This window comes from Emys orbicularis, chromosome 16 (assembly GCF_028017835.1).
Source record: "Emys orbicularis isolate rEmyOrb1 chromosome 16, rEmyOrb1.hap1, whole genome shotgun sequence".
Lineage (NCBI taxonomy): Eukaryota > Metazoa > Chordata > Testudines > Emydidae > Emys > Emys orbicularis.
In genome coordinates this window covers 6,298,627-6,317,710 of record NC_088698.1, presented here as the reverse complement: position 1 = coordinate 6,317,710, position 19,084 = coordinate 6,298,627, and the positions used below count along the sequence as shown (strand labels likewise).

General features: G+C 50.1%; 1 protein-coding gene across 1 annotated transcript in view; it reads right to left on the bottom strand.

Moving 5' to 3' along the window:
- Positions 1 to 294: 294 nt before the first annotated feature.
- The window catches only part of SCARF2 (scavenger receptor class F member 2), an 87,732-nt gene continuing 68,942 nt past the window's right edge, over positions 295 to 19,084 (bottom strand). Inside the window, exons 9-11 of the mRNA XM_065417952.1 lie at positions 18,674 to 18,795; positions 2,666 to 2,818; positions 295 to 1,532 (exon numbers count right to left, since the gene is read on the bottom strand). Of these exons, the coding sequence (XP_065274024.1) occupies positions 295 to 1,532; positions 2,666 to 2,818; positions 18,674 to 18,795 (1,513 nt within the window). The remainder of the gene's footprint in view (positions 1,533 to 2,665; positions 2,819 to 18,673; positions 18,796 to 19,084) is intronic.

The following is a 19,084-nucleotide window of genomic DNA, read 5'->3' as shown; positions in this document are numbered from 1 at the left end:
GTCTCCCTGCAAAAGAAACGGGGGACGCAAGCTGCTCCGGCCCCCGTGAGGAGAAGATACATGGCAGAGGGCACAGCGCAGCTTGGAGGTGGGCGTCTGTGATGGGCAAAGAGTCCGAGGCCCCAGTGCAGGACAGAGATGGCTCGGAGGCTTCTCCAGAGCCCACTTCCCAGTTCAGACCTCCATTTCCACTGACCCTTCCTGCAGACTTGCTGAGAGCAGAGCGGCTTCCTCTGCCTGCCAACACTTGTCTGGTGCAGTACCAGGCCGGCACCTGGGGCCCACGGGACTCCTCTACTGAACTGTCTGAGGGGGCATTATGGCTGCTTTGGGCTGCTCCAAGGTGGCTTCTCTGCTCTTCTTCCTAGGGGGCTTTTTAATGGGTGTTTTTTTGCTGGTCTGGTCACTCAGGGGCGCGTGCTCCTGGCTGCTGCTGCTGCTGGAATTTTGCTTCTCTGCCCTTTTGGCCTCATTGACCGTGGTCTCCGACACGGGGCTGATCAGTTTCTGCAGGTTGGGGGAGGTTGGCAGCGCCGGCTTGCTGGATTTCTGGCTGCTGCTGGTGGCCACAGAGCGCTTGGCTTTCTGCGGAGGGGTGGGTTTCTCCCTCTGGGGCTGCAAAGGGCTCACCCCATTTTGCCGGGCGCTGCCATCGCCCTTGTTGAGGCTTTGAGTCTTTTCCTTCAGTTGAGCAGCCAGTAAAGTGGCTGCCTCCGAAGACAAATGGGGGTGGACAGCCTCGGAGCGTGGCTTGCTGTGACTGGGGCTCCGGGGGGCTTCCCTGCCTTCCCCTCCTTTCCTGTCTGGGTGGTAGTTTCCCATTTTTTTCAGAGCATTTTGGACGGCCCCATTGATGTTCTCCATCTGCTCCGAACTGGCCTTGGTCTTCTGCTTGGGTTTGGATGGTGACTGGGGCTCCCCAGAGAAAGAGGCTTTGCCCTCTGGGAAGCTCAGCTCTTTCAGATGTTTCTGCGCTTTCTCTTTGCTCCTCGCGCTGCCCTTGTCATCGGCTTTCCCGTGGAGGCCGGCCGAGGTCTCACTCGGGCTTCTCTTCCTCTTGGCCTGAGGGTGCTCAGAGCAATCAGGCTGCATGGCCGCTCTCTCGGGCGACCTGCTGGGAGCAGGGAGCGAGTTGGACTGGTTGGAGTTGTACTTCCCATGGATCCAGGACACTTTCGGCTTTGTGGAGGGATCAGGGGGAGGGGGCTTGGTTCTCTCCGGGGAGGGGGATTTACCATTCACTCCAGGGCTTTTGGTGTCCATTGTATTTTCATCTTCGTCCTTGGACTGCTTGGAGAGGCGGGCGATTTTGGCATAGAGGGCTCCGCTGGTGGAGCCGGAGCCACAGGACGACCTTTCGCTGTCGGAGGATTTGAGCAGGGGTGTTTCGCTGCTGTCTGCTTGGAAGGCCTTGACGGAGCCCGTCTCTTTCAAGAAGGTATACTCTCCAGCCTCCTCCGCGCTGATTGGGGGTGCCAGCTTCTCCACCAGGCTGCAGGCAGGGCCTCTCTCTTTGCTTTCACCCACACCCTCTGCAAAAGAGAAAGCACAGATACATTACACTGTGCCATGGTGCACAGGAGACAGGATGGGGCATGAGGGCCCCACAGCGAAGGGACGGGAGGAAAGGGTTGGGACACAAGTTATAATCAGGCAATGCTTTATACTACCCCCATGGGCCTTCTGTCCCTGCTATGCACTGCCCTATGGACCTTATACCCCTTCCCATAGTCCTGTTATATACCCACACACATCCATTGTCCCATAGGCCTCATACCCACCCCCTCACATGGGCCTGCCATACCGTCCCCACCAGACACCCCCTCAGAGCAGAGCAGCCTCGTTTGTATGTTGGGGTTGGCTCTCTTGAAGGGGTTGGTCAGACAACCTAGGGCAATGGAGCAGCCAGAACACAGCTCAAAACCCCTCAGTACAATAACAAGGCCACATGCTGGAGGCTGACAACCTACAACTAAGGTCCAAGAAAATCATGCTTCTGGGACAAGAGCCTGCTGAGACATGGATTGCCACGAGGTGAAATGCTTGGCCCTCCTAAAGGTTGGTGCGGCATCCAGGAGTCCTGGGCCCAGTGTCCCAGAATGAGGATCTGCAGGAACAGGGTCCATTCTGAGCAGAGACATTTGTTCTCTTGGTTGCTAAAATAACCAAGGCTTTTATTTTAGAGCGGCTTTGGCGTTGTCGGGGTGTTGGTTTGGTTCCTTTATTTTTGAAGGAGAAAGAATCATCCCATTGGCTTGGGAGAACCACACAAAGCATTGCACACACTTTGGACAGCTTCAAGAGCAGAGGAACCTCCAGGATGAGCCTTGGCAGCGTGCCTCTGAGACGTCAACTAGACAGAGGAGGAAAGAGTGCAAGTGGGGGCAGGCGGGGCAGCATCTCTGCTGAGCTCCCATCTGTTGGGCAGGGCTGTCTTTCGGCGGATGGGTGGGCTGGTGCCAATCCCAGTGTGCACTGACAGACATTCTGTATCACTCCCCACTTGTGAAGGCATGTAACCCCCCTGCATCACAGGGGTTGCCGTGCCAGGGGAACAACTCAGAGCTGGAGAGCCCAGATTGATTAGCAGTGGCAACGGGGATCATCCTATCCAGCAGCACTATCAGGCTCCTGGCTCTGCCCACCCTGCCCAACGTCCACTCACCCTCATGGGGTACACAGTACACTGGTCCCTCGTCGGTGGTGTCAAAGGAGGAGAAGGAGCCCCGGGAGGACCAGGAGGGAGACGGTTGCTCCACTACCGATGGTGGCTCAATGAAACTGCAGTTCATGGTGTTCTCCAGGTCATGGTGAGCCACTGCAACGGGAGAGAGCGGAGAGTTTAGAGCAGCGCTCTCACATCACCTCCCACGTGCACTCCAATCTTCCTTGTACAACCTTGGGGGAGAGAGAGACTCCCACTCCCAGAGAGCCAGTTCAATTTCCAGAGAGTGCCCATCCAGAGCCATCCTAGCACTTCCAATAGGGGCTACATACCAGGGAAATTGGTTGAAATAATAATTAAAAATAAAATAGTAAAACATCTCGATGATCATGGTATGATCTGAACTAACCAGGGTGGCTTCTAAAATGGAAACTCATACCTCTCCAGTCTATTACAATGTTTTGAATGTGTCACTAAAAATAGCTGGTAAAGGGAGAACCTGCTGACATAATTATTTGTGCTTTCAAAAAGCCTTTGAGAAAGTCTCTCATGTGAAAGTTTTAAGACAACTAAGTTGTCATGAGTTGCAAGGTGAAATATTGTCATGGATAGAAACTAATCTAAAGACAGAGAGCAAAGAGTAGGAATAAACAGTCAATTTTCAACCAAAGTGGTTAAGCGGAGGTGTTGCAAGGCTCCATACTAGGCCCTGTGTTATTTAATAGATTTATTAATGGTCTGGAAATGGGGAGGGGAAGAAGGGTGGTGGCAAAATTTGCAGATTACACATTATTTAGGTTAGTCATGAGAGAACAATTGTGGATATTAATGATGTTAATGAATTTATATATCGAATGCTCTCTGCATTATATATAGTGAAGCCCTGTATATTATGCTATGAAAATGCATACCCTTTCCCCCCCGCTTGGAATAGTGAGGGAAGAACAAGCTGTAACTATCTGCAGAATGTACTTTTGGTACTGAGCTACACTGGACACCACTGGGTTGGAGCCAGACACAGGCCCAGTGTTAATGATTTACTGGCGTATGGACAATGGCTAGAGCTGATCAAAAAGAAGAGAAACAATGTGAAAATTTTCAAAATGTTGAAGTTGTTTCCTTTTTATATAATTCAAACCAGAACAATATTTTATTCATTTGACTATTTTTACCAAAGATGTATTGAAATGCAAGGTAATTTACATCCGGAGAAATAATTCAAACCACTCATACACCTCACTGGGTCCTTGATTCACAGATTCCAAGGCCAGAAGGGACCGTTGTGGTCATCTAGTTTGACCTCCTGTTGTCACAGGCCAGAGAACTGCCCCAAAGTAATTCCTAGAGCAAAACATTTAGAAAAACATCCAATCTTGATTTGAACATTGACTGTGATGGAGAATCCACCACAGCCCTTGGTAAATTGTTCCAATGGTTAACTGCTCTCACAGTTAAAATTTTACACCTTATTTCCAGTCTCAATTTGGTCAGCTTCAAGTAATTGGATAACGTTAGACCTTTCTCTGCTAGACTGGAGAGCCCATTATTAAATATTTGTTCCCCATGTAGGTACTGATAGACTGTAATCAAGTCGGCCCTTAACCTTCTCTTTGTTAAGCAAAACAGATTGAGCTCTTTGAGGCTATCGCTATACGACATGTTTTCTAATCCTTTAATCATTCTCATGGCTCTTCTCTGAACCCTCTCCAATTTATCAACCGCCTTCTTGAATTGTGGGCACCAAAACTGGCCACACCAGCGCCAAAGAAAGAAGACCTGAGCACTGTTGTGGAGATCTCTGCTCCATTTGCAAGAGCGACCAAGAAAACAAACAAAATGTTTCGGTGCGTAAGGACTGGCATGGAGAATAAAACTGAAAATCTCGGCATGCCAGTGTAGATATTCGATGGTCCGATCTCCCATGGAACACTGTGCCCAGTTCCAGTCCACGCGGCTCTAAAAGGATATTGCGGAAATCGATTCAGTTCAGACACAAGAATGATTAGAGGCATGGAAAAAGTTCCAGATAAGGAGAGATTAAAATGATGGGGATTGTTTGAAAGGAGACAAATAAGATGAGCTATGATAAAAATAACCTAGCCCTAAGTGATGGGGGTCAGGAGGAACTCCCCACGCGCCCACTGTCTCCCGTCATTGCCAACTGCAGGTGTTCTTGCCCCTGCCTCTGAAGCAACTGAAGAGTGCCTGAGAGCAAGGCTCAATGAAGAGGGAATGGCTGCGGAAAGCAGCTCACCAGAGTGCAACCTGTGAGTAGCTGGCTCCTTGACACACTGCGCCCCGCCTTGGGAGTGAGCCGGCAGGCTGTGCAGTGCCAGAACAAACCCCCAGGGAACAGCGTTTCCTGTCGCTGTTTGGCTCGCACATCTGGCGCAGGGTGACTTTCAGATAAATCATAGGCTGACAGTGGCTGGGAGAAAGCTGGCCACTTCCTAGGGGCTCCTTCCACGCTGCTGGAGGTTCAGTCACTAAACACAGACTGAATTCCCGCTTAGGCTCCAAGAGTACAGCAGCACTGAGGTTCCCCGCTCACCCGAGGCAAGGGGCCAGCTGTGCTATATGGTCTTTCCTGCCGTAGTTCCCAGGAGGTGCTAGAGGTTTCACCTGAATATCATCCAGGTGGCAAACACGGGAGTGCTAACCTGCTAGAAGGTGTTCTCTTTAAAGGTCCCATGACACTTTGGGCAGATTTCAGAACTCCTGGTCCCATTAAAGCAGTGGCAAAGCTCCCACTGACTTTGATGGGGCTCGGCTTTCACCCTGGCCTCCCTTTTTGCACTCTCAGTTTTTGGGCACAAAAATTGCAGGCATAAGTTTGCAAAATCTAGAGAAGAAAGGCTGTGAGCCCATTCAGACTCCCGTAAGAGCCAGGGTGCTGTGGCGAACGTCCTGGCCAAACGCCTACTCAGGCAATTCCACCCGGCCTCTGTACGTTTTCCCTGTAGTAGCAATTGGACTGTGGTATTCACCTTCATTTCCTCTCCTAAACGGCTGTGTAGTGGAACATAGCTGCCGAGTCCCGCTCCTGCGGCGGCTGCATTTTAGTGGCAGGTGACATGATCGCTGTATATTTCTTACTTTGCAGTCCTCATGTGGGCGTGGGAGGGGGTGTTCTGAGACTGAATTAATGTTTACAGAGCACTTTCAGATCTTCAGGTGGGACATGCCAGAGGAGCAAGGACACAAAGCGGCGCTTGGCACATTTCCGCGTGAAGAGGCAGGCCCCGGGGTTGAGTCTGGAGGTGGGAGGGCAGTGCAGGTCTGGGGAGAGGACGTCAGTGTGTACAGAGAGGCGTATGCAGGGGGGCGGAAAGTGCAGAGGATGTTGAATACTTCCTGTATTTTAATGCCAAGTATTGCTGCTGATTTCCTAGGCAGGGCAGGTTTTGTGGGGCACAGGCAGGGCAGTGAGAGGAAAGGTTTGCTGGGATTTCCCTTGCTGCTCATGGAGTCATACGTGTTCGGGCCAGGAGGTGCCATCCCAACTGAACTCCTACATAGCCTGTGAGGAGGCTGCGCGGAGGCCAGGCCAGCCCTGCATCAGGACTGGAAGTGAAGGCAAAGGCAGATCCCTGCCCCAGCTGCTCTTTTGATGCGTGGTTCCATGTGGCACACAGGAGGCTCCCTTTGAGCCCAGGGCAGCCCAGCTTCCGTCCACTCTTCACATTCCTCGCGGCACACGGAAAAGCCAGCAGTAGCGTGGCCCTGCCTCCTGGGGAATGAAGCTGCGTCTGTGGCAAAGTCCCAGAGAGCCCCGTTGGATCAGCTTAGCAGCGATGACTCCGGGATGCAAAGCAGCTTTCCCAGCGGCTGGGTGAACAGAGACTTACTCACAACCGAAACATCCTCAAAGCTGGAGGATGCTGCCCATACCGAAGCCAGTCTCCTCCAAGCAGTGCCGGGCCCACGGAGAGGAAGGCTGGGATGGACTCCAGAGGGCTAGTGTTGAGCAGCAGCTGGCTCGCAGAGCGGAGTATTCTTAGCTCCCGGCTGTTCTCAGATCATTCCTTTCCCCCTGTTCAGTCCCAGGAAGTGACAGAATGAAATTCTCCCTTCATGGTTGTTTAAACGTCCAGAGATTTCAAACAGGGAAATGAAGCCCGGCCGGTGAGAGGGAGCGTTTGTGAGCAGCTGCAGGGGCGAGAGGCGCGCCAAGCCAAGCCAGGCCCCAACTAGCCTGAGGCGTGATGCCTATTTGTGAAATAAACACGTGCTGAGGAGTGTGTCTCGGGGCTGGTGCTATTTGTATGTAACAAAAGACCCCACGGCAGAGCAGATGCGCACAGAGGCCCCAGGAACCTTTCTTTTGGCACCAGCTGCTGGCAGCATGGTCTAGACTGAACTAGGCGAGTTTTCTCAAAACAGCAGCTCTGAGGTTTCTGAGACTGGCCCTGGTGGTGCTTCTCTTGAAGGGACAGCACGGGGGGAAAGGCTGCTGTGGTTCCAGAGGGTCAGGATCTTACGCAGCTGGGCTCACAGCCTGAACGTTTGGCATGCTCCTCCAGCGATTCCAGCAGCGAGGAAGAGGTGGGATTTGAACTCGCGCTCTCCAGCTCAGGCCACCTTTCCCTAAGCCAAAGGTGTTTAGATCACGGCTTGGTTCAGCTACACTGTGGTGCCCTGTCGAGCTGCGAGGAGACATTTTGTACCACAAACCGCGGTTGAGATGAGGAGTTGCAGCTGGGGTTCCCTAGATATTGGAGCTACAGGCCCCTGTGCGGGGGCTGTGAAGCTTTAGGTGAGGCTCCTGTGCTCTGAGGACCTGTGGCTACCTTTGTGGAGCCGCTGTGGCACTTGGCAGGCTCAGGCACCATTCTCTGGGAGTTAAAGAGGGTAGAGACCAACCACCACACTGTGTCACCTTCCCCTGCACCTGCTCAGACATTCCTCCTATCGCCATATCTCTACACCACAGGGGATGAAACAGGCTTCCTTGTCCCCCTTACATGCCTCCCCCCAAACCCTCCTACAGTCACCGTGTCGAAACCCTAGGAAGTCACATAAACAAACACTTTGTACAGCCAGGATGAAGGTTCAGTAAGTGCAACATCCCCCAGTGACCCCTGTAGAAGCAAGGGAACGGTAAGCCGTGGGACAGACCCTAATGGGCTCATGGTACATTTCCACCAGCAGCGACACACCACCTCTTCCCACAGAACTTTGCCAGCGAAGGAAACCCGCTACACACCACGCATTGGTCCCCTCCGCAGCATGGCACGATTCTTAGCGAGGACGTCGTGCTCCCCCCACAAACATGGAGCCCACTGGAACCCGGACTCTGCACATCTCTCAGCACTGAGTATTTGCTGAGGTTGTAATTAGGGTTGTGTGTTATTGAGGAGACCCCCCGGATTGACCACAACCATGTAACACATTTTTATACATCACTCTCTCTTCGTCTACACTAAGTGCTGAGCGGTGTTTAAGAGAACATTCGCACGCGTCTTGCTGGACAAACCCAGTCTAGACAATCCCAAAGTGCATTTCACTTTGTAAACGGTTCTGCGCCGTCTCTCACTTTCTAGTTTTTCTGCAGCAAATACTTACCCTTTCTGACCAGCGACTGGCCCTCACTGTGCCTTGCTTATCTTAAAACATTTGGAGTTTTTATTTTCCTGGGTTTATAAGGCTTGTTTTGAGGATTATCACAATATCCCTGCACTGTATATTACCCTGTCTTACTGACATGGACTCGCAGCCTTAACTCCTCTTAACGTATTTTTTTTTCTGGGAATTTCCTTGGGTTCTTTTATTGTAAAATTTCATCCATGAAACAAGAAACTCCCAGAGAATGTCCCCAGGGTTTATTTTTAATGATGTGATTATATGAAGTGTAAACCTCAGGTCGTATTTATTGTAACTTCCAGGGCCAGACTCACTAGTACGCTCTGGCTGCTCACCCCACTCTGGAGCAGCACAATGCAGCCATAGCATAAGGCCACTTCGGTGGGTGCACACTGCTTTGTATCACCTAAAGCAATATAGAGCAACTGCGGTGTATGCCCCAGTTCCCTCTCCCTCCTGTACACCCCCCTGCACACACCCTAAACTCCTCCTTCCTGTATCCCCGCACATACCTCAGATCCTCCTCCCTTCTGTAACCTGGGCATTCCCCTAGACACACACACAGACCCTGTAGAGAGCAGGGGACTTGCGTGGAACATTTAAAGGTCAATGGGCAGGAATTGCTTCTTACACGTCCTCCTCAGCTTCATAGATTCATAGATTCTAGGACTGGAAGGGACCTCGAGAGGTCATCGAGTCCAGTCCCCTGCCCTCTTGGCAGGACCAAATACTGTCTAGACTATCCCTGATAGACATTTATCTAACCTACTCTTAAATATCTCCAGAGATGGAGATTCCACAACCTCCCTAGGCAATTTATTCCAGTGTTTAACCACCCTGACAGTTAGGAACTTTTTCCTAATGTCCAACCTAAACTTTCCTTGCTGCAGTTTAAGCCCACTGCTTCTTGTCCTATCCTCAGAGGCTAAGGTGAACATTTTCTCCCTCCTCCTTATGACACCCTTTTAGATACCTGAAAACTGCTATCATGTCCCCTCTCAGTCTTCTCTTTTCCAAACTAAACTGCAAGACAGGAGCCCCAATCGTCAGGACCTACAGAGATTTGCAGCACTGAGACTCCCATTTGCAGACAGGAGATCTGCAGCACAAGGACTGCATGCCACAAGGGACCGTGCTTGGCCAGCAGACCCACAGGCACTGCCTACCTTTGGACCTCCATGGACCACTGCGTTCTGAGGCTGCAGGAGAAGCCGAGAAGGGCTATTTTCAGCGGGACTGAGGACCATTGAAAAACAAACAAACCCTGAGGAAATTCTCACACACCAACTTGGCTGTGGTTGCTGGCACAGACAAGTAGGGTGAGCACACGTTACCTTCCAAGAACAGGAAAAACACACAAATACTGGAAACCCAGGCAAGGCGGGGTTACAACTGCACTTGTAGCACAAGTCACCAGACAATCCCCCTGGGGCAGAGGGCAGAATTAGGCCAGGTGCCTCGTGTTCAGACGTGCACCTGTCACTGTATTTCCTGGGGTTTGAATAGTGTTTGTGTTTGTTTTAATTCTAAGGCCCCTGCAAGGTGCCCCTGTGCACTCCCAGCACTGACCTGCACCTGAAACAGGAACTCCACCTGAACTGATGCATTCGCATGGGACCTTCAAATTACCCTGGACAAGACTCTAGAGAAGGCCAGTAGGGACCCTTCTGGCCTGGGCTTAGGAATTCTTTTCCATCTTTAATTTCTATACAGAACATAGAATAGAATCATAGAATATCAGGGCTGGAAGGGACCTCAGGAGGTCATCTAGTCCAACCCCCTGCTCAGAGCAGGACCAATCCTCAGACAGATATTTGCCCTAGATCCCTAAATGGCCCCCTCAAGGATTGAACTCACAACCCTGGGTCTAGCAGGCCAATGCTCAAACCACTGAGCTATCCCCCCCCCCCCAGCAGGCAGACTGGATGGTCTTGCACAGCTTTTTCATCTGTGATCCTGCACTGAAGTGCTAATGTCTGTCACGGGCTGTCATAGGAACACAGGCCCTGTACAGCCCAGGTCACAGCAAGGTTCCACCTCGCCCAGTGTCCTATCTTCGAAAGTGGCCACACCCAGCTGTCCAGAGGAAGGGGTAAGAACCCCCTACCAGACACTTCTGGAATTGCACGTGCAGAGGGGAAATTTCTCCCTAGCCCTATCAGTGGTTGGTGGCTCAAGGCCTGAAGCAGGAGGGTTTAGGTTTTATCCTATCCTCTGGAAACACCCAAAAGGGAGGGCAGATACAATGTCGGAGAGAGCAGTTGAGGGGCTTATTCTAGCATATGAAGAGAAACGTGGCCCTACTGGGTCAGACCAATGGTCCATAGAACCCAGTATCCCATCTTCTAACAGTGGCCAGTGCCAGACACTTTGGAGGAATGACCAGAACAGGGCAATTATTGAGTGAAGTCCCAGCTTCTGGCAATCAGTGGTTTAGGGACACCCAGAGCATGGGGTGGCCTCCCTGACCATCTTCGTTAATGGACCTATTCTCCATGAACCTATCTAATTTTTTTTAAATCTAGTTATACTTCTGGCCTTCACAACATCGCTTTGCAACAAGTTCCACAGATTGACTGTGTGTTCTGTGAAGAAGTACTCCCTCATGTTTGTTTTAAACTCCCACCTATTAATATCATTGGGTGACCCTTGGTTTGTGTGTTATGTGAAGGGATAAATAATATTTCCTTATTCCCTTTCTCCACACCAGTCATGGTTTTATAGACCTCTATCATATCCCCCCTTAGTCATCTCTTTTCTAAGCTGAACAGTCCCAGTCTTTTTAATCTCTCCTCATATGGAAGCTGTTCCATACCCCTAATCATTTTTGTTTCCCTTCTCTGTACTTGTTCAATTCTAATATGTCTTTTTTGAGATGGGGTGACCAGAACTGCAAGCAGTATTCAAGATGTAGGCATACCATGGATTTATATAGTGGCATTATGATATATTCTGTCTTATTATCTATCCCTTTCTTAATGGTTCCTAACGTTCTGTTAGCTTTTTTCATTCTTGCTGCACATTGAGTGGATGATTTCAGAGAACTATCCACAATGACTCCAAGATCTCTTTCTTGAGTGCTAACAGCTAATTTAGACCCCATCACTTTGTATGTATAGTTGTGTATAAGTTCCAATGTGCATTACTTTGCATTTATCAACACTGAATTTCATCTGCCATTTTTTTGCCCAGTCACCCATTTTTGGAAGATCCCTTTGTAACTCTTCATAGTCTGCTTTGGACTTAATTATCTTGAGTAATTTTGCATCATCTGCAAATTTTGTCCCTTTTGCAGATCATTTACAAATATGATGAACAGCATTGGTCCCAGTACAGCTCCTTTAGGGATCCCTCTATTTGCCTCTCTCCTCTGTGAAAAGTGACTGTTTATTCCTATCCTTTCCCCCCTATTGTTTATACACAGATCTATGAGAGCACCTTACCTCTTAACCCATGACAGCTTACTTTGCTTAAGAGCCTTTGGTGAGGGACCTTGTCAAAGGCTTCCTGAAAGTCTAAGTACGCTATATCCACTGGATCGATGTTGTCTACATGTTTGTTGACAGCCTCAAAGAATTGGAATAGATTGGTGAGGCATGATTTCCTTTACAAAAGCTGTGCTGACGCTTCCCCAACATATTGCGTTCATATATGTGTCTGATAATTCTGTTCTTTACTATAGTTTCAGTCAATTTGTCTGGTAATTTAGTTAGTACTCATTGGCTTGTAATTGCCAGGATCACCTCTGGAGCCTATTTTAAAAATCAGCATTACATTAGCTATCCTCCAGTCATCTGGTACAGAGGATGATTTAAGTGATAGGTTACACGCTACAGTTAGTGGTTCTGCAATTTCATATTTGAGTTCCTTTAGAATTCTTGAGTGAATACCATCTGGTTCTGGTGACTTATTACTGTTTAATTTATCAATTTGTTCCAAAATCTCCTCTATTGGCACCTCAATCTGGGACAGTTCCTTAGATTGGTCATCTAAAGGAATGGCTCAGGTGTTGGAATCTCCCTCAGGTCCTCTGCAGTGACAGTAGATGCAAATTATTCATTTAGCTTCTCCACAATGGCCTTGTCTTCTTTGAGTGCTCCGTTAGCACCTCAGTCATCCAGTGGCCCCACTGATTGTTTGGCAAACTTCCTGCTTCTGATGCTGTTAGTTTTTGTGTCTTTTGCTAGTTGCTCTTCACATTCTTTTTTGGCCTGTCCAATTATACGTTTACACTTGACTTGCCAGAATTTAGGTGCCTTTCTATTTTCCTCAGTGGGATTTGACTTCCAATTTTTAAGATGTCTTTTGGTCTCTAACTGCCTATTTTACTTTGTTTAGCCGTGGTGGCATTTTTTGGGTCTTCTTATTGTTTTTTTTTATTTGGGGTATATATTTAGTTTGAGCCTCTATTATGGTATTTTAAAAAGTTCCCGTGCAACTTGCAGGCATTTCACTTGCGTGACTGTTCCTTTTAATTTCTGTTTAACTTGCCTCCTCATTTTGGTGTAGTTCCCCTTTTTGAAGTTAAATGCTACTCTCAAGGATGTTACATGTAATTACATTATGGTTGCTATTACCGAGTGGTTCATATATATTCACCTCTTGGACCAAATCAAGAATTGCCTCTCCCCTTGTGGGTTCCAGGAGTCGGACTAGCTGCTTCAATAAACAGTCATGAATGGTGACTAGAAATTTTATCTCTGCATCTTGTGCTGAGGTGACGTGTACCCAGTCAATAAGAGGATAGCTGAAATCCCCCATTATTATTGGGTTTTCTGGTTCTGTAGCCGCTCTAATGTCCCTAAGCATTTCACAATCACCATCACCATCCTGGTCAGGTGGTCAGTAGTATAGTCCTACTGCTATCCTCTTATTATTCAAGCACAGAATTTCTGTCCATAGCAATTCTATGGTACTGTCTGATTCATTTAAGATTTTTACTATATTTGACTCTGTGCTTTCTTTCACATACAGTGCCATTCACGCACCAGCAGGATCTACTCTCATTCCTGTATATTTTGTACCCTGGTATTACCGTGTCTCATTGATTATAATCGTTCCCCCCAAGTTTCTGTGATGCCTAGTATATCAATATCCTCATCTAATACCAGGCACTCAAGTTCACCCATCTTAGTATTTAGACTTCTTGCATTTGCATACAAGCACTTACAAAATTTGTCAATATTTAGTTGTTTGCCTTCATGTGATGTAATTCAATGGGACTTTTTTTTGTTTGACTGTTTCTCTTCAGTTCCTACCGGTACTTTATCAACATCCATCCTTTCCTCCTTACAGTACTAGGATATAGAGAATTTGTTAATAGATCTTCCCCTAAGGGATGTCTCTCTCTGAACCGTGTGCTCCTCTGCATTCTCAGCTTTCACCCAGCTCTTAGTTTAAAACCTCTATGACCTTTTTAATTTGACATGCCAGCAACCTGATTCCATTTTGGTTTCAGAGGCGCCCATCCGCCTTTCCCAAAAGGTCCCCAGTTCCTAATTAACCTAACGCCCTCCTCCGTACACCATCATCTCATCCACGCATTGAGACCCTGCAGTTCTGCCTGTCTAACTGGCCCTGCACATGGAACCAGAAGAATTTCAGAGAATGCTACCATGGAGGTCCTGGACTTTAATCTCTTACCTAGCAATCTACATTTGGCCTCCAGGACCTCTCTCCTACCTTTCCTTATGTCATTGGTACCTACATGTACCACGACCACCGGCTCCTCCCCAATACCTCACATACATCTTGAGAGATCTGCAACCTTCACACCTGGTAGGCAATTCACCAGGTGGTTCTCCTGGTCATCACAATCCCATATATCTCTATTTCTAATGATCAAATCCCCCATTACTATTACCTGTCTCTTCCTAATAATTGGGGTCCCCTCCCTCAGAGAGGTGTTCTCAGTGTGAGAGGAGACCATGACATCATTTGGAAGGAGGAGCCCGACTATGGGATCACTTCCCTCCGCTCCAGCTTAATGTTCTCTTTCCCTGAGACTTTCATCCTCCTCTACAGTACAGAGGCTGTCAGACTGGGGGTGCTGTGTCCTGGAAAGTCTCCTCTATGTACCTCTTTGCCTCCCTTAGCATCTCCAGTTTAGCCACTCTGGTCTCCAGAGCCCATACTGTGTCTCTTGAGGGCCAGGAGCCGCTTACACTGAATACACACATACGCCACCAGCCCACAAGGCAGGTAATCCTACATGCTGCATTCGGTGCAATAACCTGCATAGCCCCCACTCTGCTGCTGGACTTCTGCCTGCATTCTCTTTACTCCTGCAGGGTTTCTTTTTGTTTGTGTGGTTTTTTGTTTCTGTGTGTGTGTTTCTTTGGGGGGCCGGGGCTATTGGCCTAAGTTTAGAGAATGTTTGTTAGGCGTATTTGGCTCTTACGTTCCCTCACTAAATGCCCCCGCAAAACTCCACTGTTTGCTGCTCCTCTGGTCGCTTTAAAAACCCTTGTTCTCCCTGAGTTAGCCCCCCTCCTTCGTCTGGGATCCTAAAGGGGATCAAAGGAAGCAGGTTAGAGCCTGGTCAGGAAGCTCTCAGCTGAGCCTAGTGGCCCAGAGGTCCCAATTTTATAGGGACAGTCCCGATTTTGGGGTCTTTTTCTTATATAGGCTCCTATTACCCCCCACCCCGTCCCGATTTTTCAGGCTTGCTGTCTGGTCACTCTAGGCTGAGCACACGGCCCCCCAGACAGACCACACTATAAACTTCAATCAAGCAGCCCCTCGGCAAGCAAACTTGCGGACAACAAACTCACTCCACGTGCCTCCTTCACCTGGAGAACTAACTCGCAACCTCCTGTTCGCTGCTCCTGTTCACTAGCTCCTGCCCTGCTAGAATCACTCTATTTTTTCCTGCTGGCCCCTGTGGACTCATTCACTCCAGTGCAGAATAGGTGTAAAACGCTACTGCACCACAATGGGAGTGCCTTGCACTCCTGCGCATAGGTGCCAATGGCTACAGCCAGCTCGGATCTGACCCTCGGCCTTCCCCTGACTGACACAGGCTCTGCCCTTCTCCACTCACGGGGATGAAGAACAGCACCAAGCTGGATCTGGCAAGAGGCACAACTGGACGCTGCAGGCTCACGAACGGGCATTGCTTGGGCTGTGTTCAAAATCCCAGTGGGGGTCGGGCGACAGGGCTGGTTTAGCGCCCAGCCTCTCCCGGAGCTCCCAAACCTCGGACTGGATTTGTGCTTGTTCCTCGAGGGGCTGAAGCCAGACTCCCAAATGGGAGGGCGTGTTTGCCCCTTCCTCCTGACAGGCTGCACTTCTACTCCTGGCACTTCCCCTTCATCCTGCTGAGGAGCTGCGGGGGGATCGGCCTCCAGCCCACTCTGAAGCCAGGATAATAGTAAGACCACATGGCCAGGTCTGCGAGCCAAGGCAAACAGAGCAGCCTGTGACCAAAGCATTTCATTCCAATGAACTAACAGCCCCCTGGCAACACAAACAGTCTCTGCGGCTGCCTGCCTTCCCCTCGCCTTAGCGGGAGTACCGTGTGTGACAGCCGAGCGTGGCTCCTTGGCCTTTTGCTCGGCAGGCCCTGAGGAGCCAGCCATGCTCCTGGGCAGAGAAGCCTTCCTGTAACGGTGACCATTAGCCATCCAAAGAGACAGTGGGGACTCTGCCCTTGACGGGTCGGGAGGAGCCGTGCCAGTCAGCCCGGGGCAATACCTGCTGAATGGGCAAGTGACGCTCGGGAGCTCAGCCGTAAGGCGCAGCCTTTCACACAGCCAGGGCCCAAGAGGAGTTCTCCCTCCGTCTCCCTGTTTACACAAACGTCTGATTTGCAGCCTGCTCCAGGAAGCGCACACAGCTCCATTCATCCTTCCCCACCGGAGCCGCCGCTCTCCCAGAAAGGCCTGCTTCACTCGCTCCCATAAACACAGCGTTTGTTATCGTTTCGGGGTAATGGTCCTCCCGCTTTGGTTCCCTTGGCTCCCAGCCACAGTCCTAGAGCTACAGCTAGGCCACGAGAAAGCAGCACCTCAGGAGAGCAGCAATCGGCGCAGCCGCCCGCAGCGGAGGGGAGCAGCAAGGCTCACGTGCCGCGGGCTCTTATTGAGAGCTGGCACCTGAGTGCCCCGGGCTTTGGGGGAACTGAGGCTGGGATGGGAATGGGGCAGCTCAGCTCTTCTTCAGTGTGGGGCTGGGGGAGGAAGTTACACCCCAACCACAGCACAGGGGCAATCACTCAGTTATTACAACCCAACCCAAATGCATTGCAGGTAAGACTCCCAGCCAGCCTGTCCCCTCTGCCTCACTCTAGCGCCATTGTACAGCATGGGATGACAAGAAATATGCCCCTTTAAAGGAGGCTCCAGGGACAGATCGTGGATGGAACATGGGTACAAGAAGGCATTCCCGAAGGCGTTCCCACCCCCTGCGCAAACACCATCGGGCTGTGTGCAAACCGCCTGGTGTTGCCCAGACTCTATCCTAGCAGCCAAGCTGCAGGCAGCTCCGTGGGACACTTCGTGCAAATTATTCAGGGAGCTCTTTGGCAGACTTCCAAATAATTTGCATGTGACCATAAACTTCCAGGCAGTGACAGGGACATGGCATTGAGTTGCACAGATTGTGGCAGCTGTGGTTGGAGCAGGTGAGTGGGTTCTGGAGAGGGTCTCAGGGGGATAGATGGGTTGGTGCTGGGGCGTCTGGGAGAGGCTGCGGTAGGTGAGTGCATGGGTTTGCAGGTGGGGGAATCTGGGAGGTATCTGGTGGGCAGTTGGGTGGGTGCTGGGGTTCCTGCAATGTGTGATGGCAGTTCCTGGGGGTACTGGAGTAACTGGAGGTTCTGGGTGCCTTTAGCAATGCTGCCAGCTATCACAGTTTTATTGCAAATCTCATAATAGTCGGTGTTTTTCTAAAAGCCCTAGCTCCTGGAGTCAGGTGATTACAGGAGAATCTCACCTTGCATTAACAAAGGTTAAGGTCACATGTTCTCCACAGCCATGGCAGCTTTCACATTACACCTTGCTACTAGAACATGGGTACAAGGAGCAGTGCAAAGCTCACTGAATAATTTGCACTAAGCGTCACATGAAGCCGCCCAAAACTTGGCAGCCACGATAGCGTCTGAGTGCATCAACTCTGCGTCACTCATTATACGCATGTTCCATCAGCAAGGTGTAATGTGAAAGCTGTCCGGGCTGTGGAGAAAAATGGGACCCTTCAAGGCTCAAACCCAGAAGGCAAATAAACATTTATTTAAAAAATCCTGTGATACTTAAGCCCATATCATGATTCTTGCACGCTGGATTTTGGGTGTGCAGATCCTGCCATCTCTCCTGCTCCAGATTTTGGTGGGGTAAGCTCTGCATGGACACCCAGAGCAGGGCTTCTCCCACCCCCACCCTCTGTGTGGCTGGGCAGGGCTGAGCAGGATCTTCATCTTTAACATGAACAAGGTGTTTCGCTGACAGCCCAGTCTGTATTTGGAGAATTTAAATTCTAAACGAGACCTCACTATTGTCAACGAACAGCACATTCCAATGGACAATTTGCACCTCTTTGTGTCTCCCGCCACATCACACATGACACACGATGGAAGCAGCAGGAGATTCAGAAATGAACCACCACACTGTGACAGCAGGAAGGTTTTAACCCACCAGCACAAACATGAGCCAGGACAGAGAACAGCTAAGGCATCAGCAAGCAACCTCCACGAAATTAAAGACTTGTTGAAAACTCCTCACATTGCTACATACAGCCCTGCCACCCACTGCAAAGCTCACTGCTCCACATGGCCCTGCAATCCCACTGCAAAACTCACTGCTCTCACTGCTACACATGGCCCTGCAACCCCATTGCAAAACTCTCTGCTCTTATTGCCACACACGGCCATGCACTCTCTTCTTCAGACTGAAACGGAGGCGAAGGGACTTTGCACGGAGTACAGAAGGGGAATACTCCGGAACACACACAACCACACACAGCACAACACAACATAGCACATGCATACTTTACAGCCAGCACCACATACAACCCCATCAGTTTATCCATTGCAACGCAACACAACAAACACACATTACACCTCCTTCAACATATACATACCATGCATTCAGACATCACAACAGCAAATACAGCATAATCTAGTTTTAGAAGGGCACACATTCCACACTTGGGCCCCATAGCAGCTGGAGTCGGGGGGCCAATAGCTCCTTGCAGCAGGACAGTGACGTTTCCTGTGCCGCACAGGGTGAGCGTACTCTGAGCAGCAGGCAATGGAGTTGGGATTGATACTTGGTTGTTGATTACCGAGGGCCCCTTAGCTGTTGATTTGCTTGTTGCTAGCCTTGGGGGATAGTGGGTTGTCTAGGTTGGAGCCTTCTGCTCCTTCCACCGCTGGGTTAGGGGCTGGAAAACACACACCAGAGCAGTTAATGAGCCCTACCACCTTACCGACAACTTTAGGCAGTTTCTGGCGATGCAGAGGAATTCGGGGGAGTTTCATGCTAATTCGACTGAACCGGCCACACAAGCGCCCTGGCGATTTCTTGCTTGCTGCTGGGTCCTGGTTCCCACTGCAAGAAAATACTGTGCATCAGTCAGAGAGCTGGCAGAGCAGGAGCGGGTGCAGGGGTATGTATAGAGAGCACAACAGCCACATGCTGAAGCCGTTTTAAACGGGCCAAACCTGGGCATAGAGCCAATGCTGGGAGCCCCAAACCGAAGTGTATGGTGAAGGTGGCTTCATTTGTCCCGAGAAGGCCCTAGGTCCCCAGACAGCTGAGCTGACCAGGGTCCGCACTAGCACAGAATGGGAATGTGGGCACAGCACCACCTCATCCTGGTGCAGGGTCCCCAGGGGGA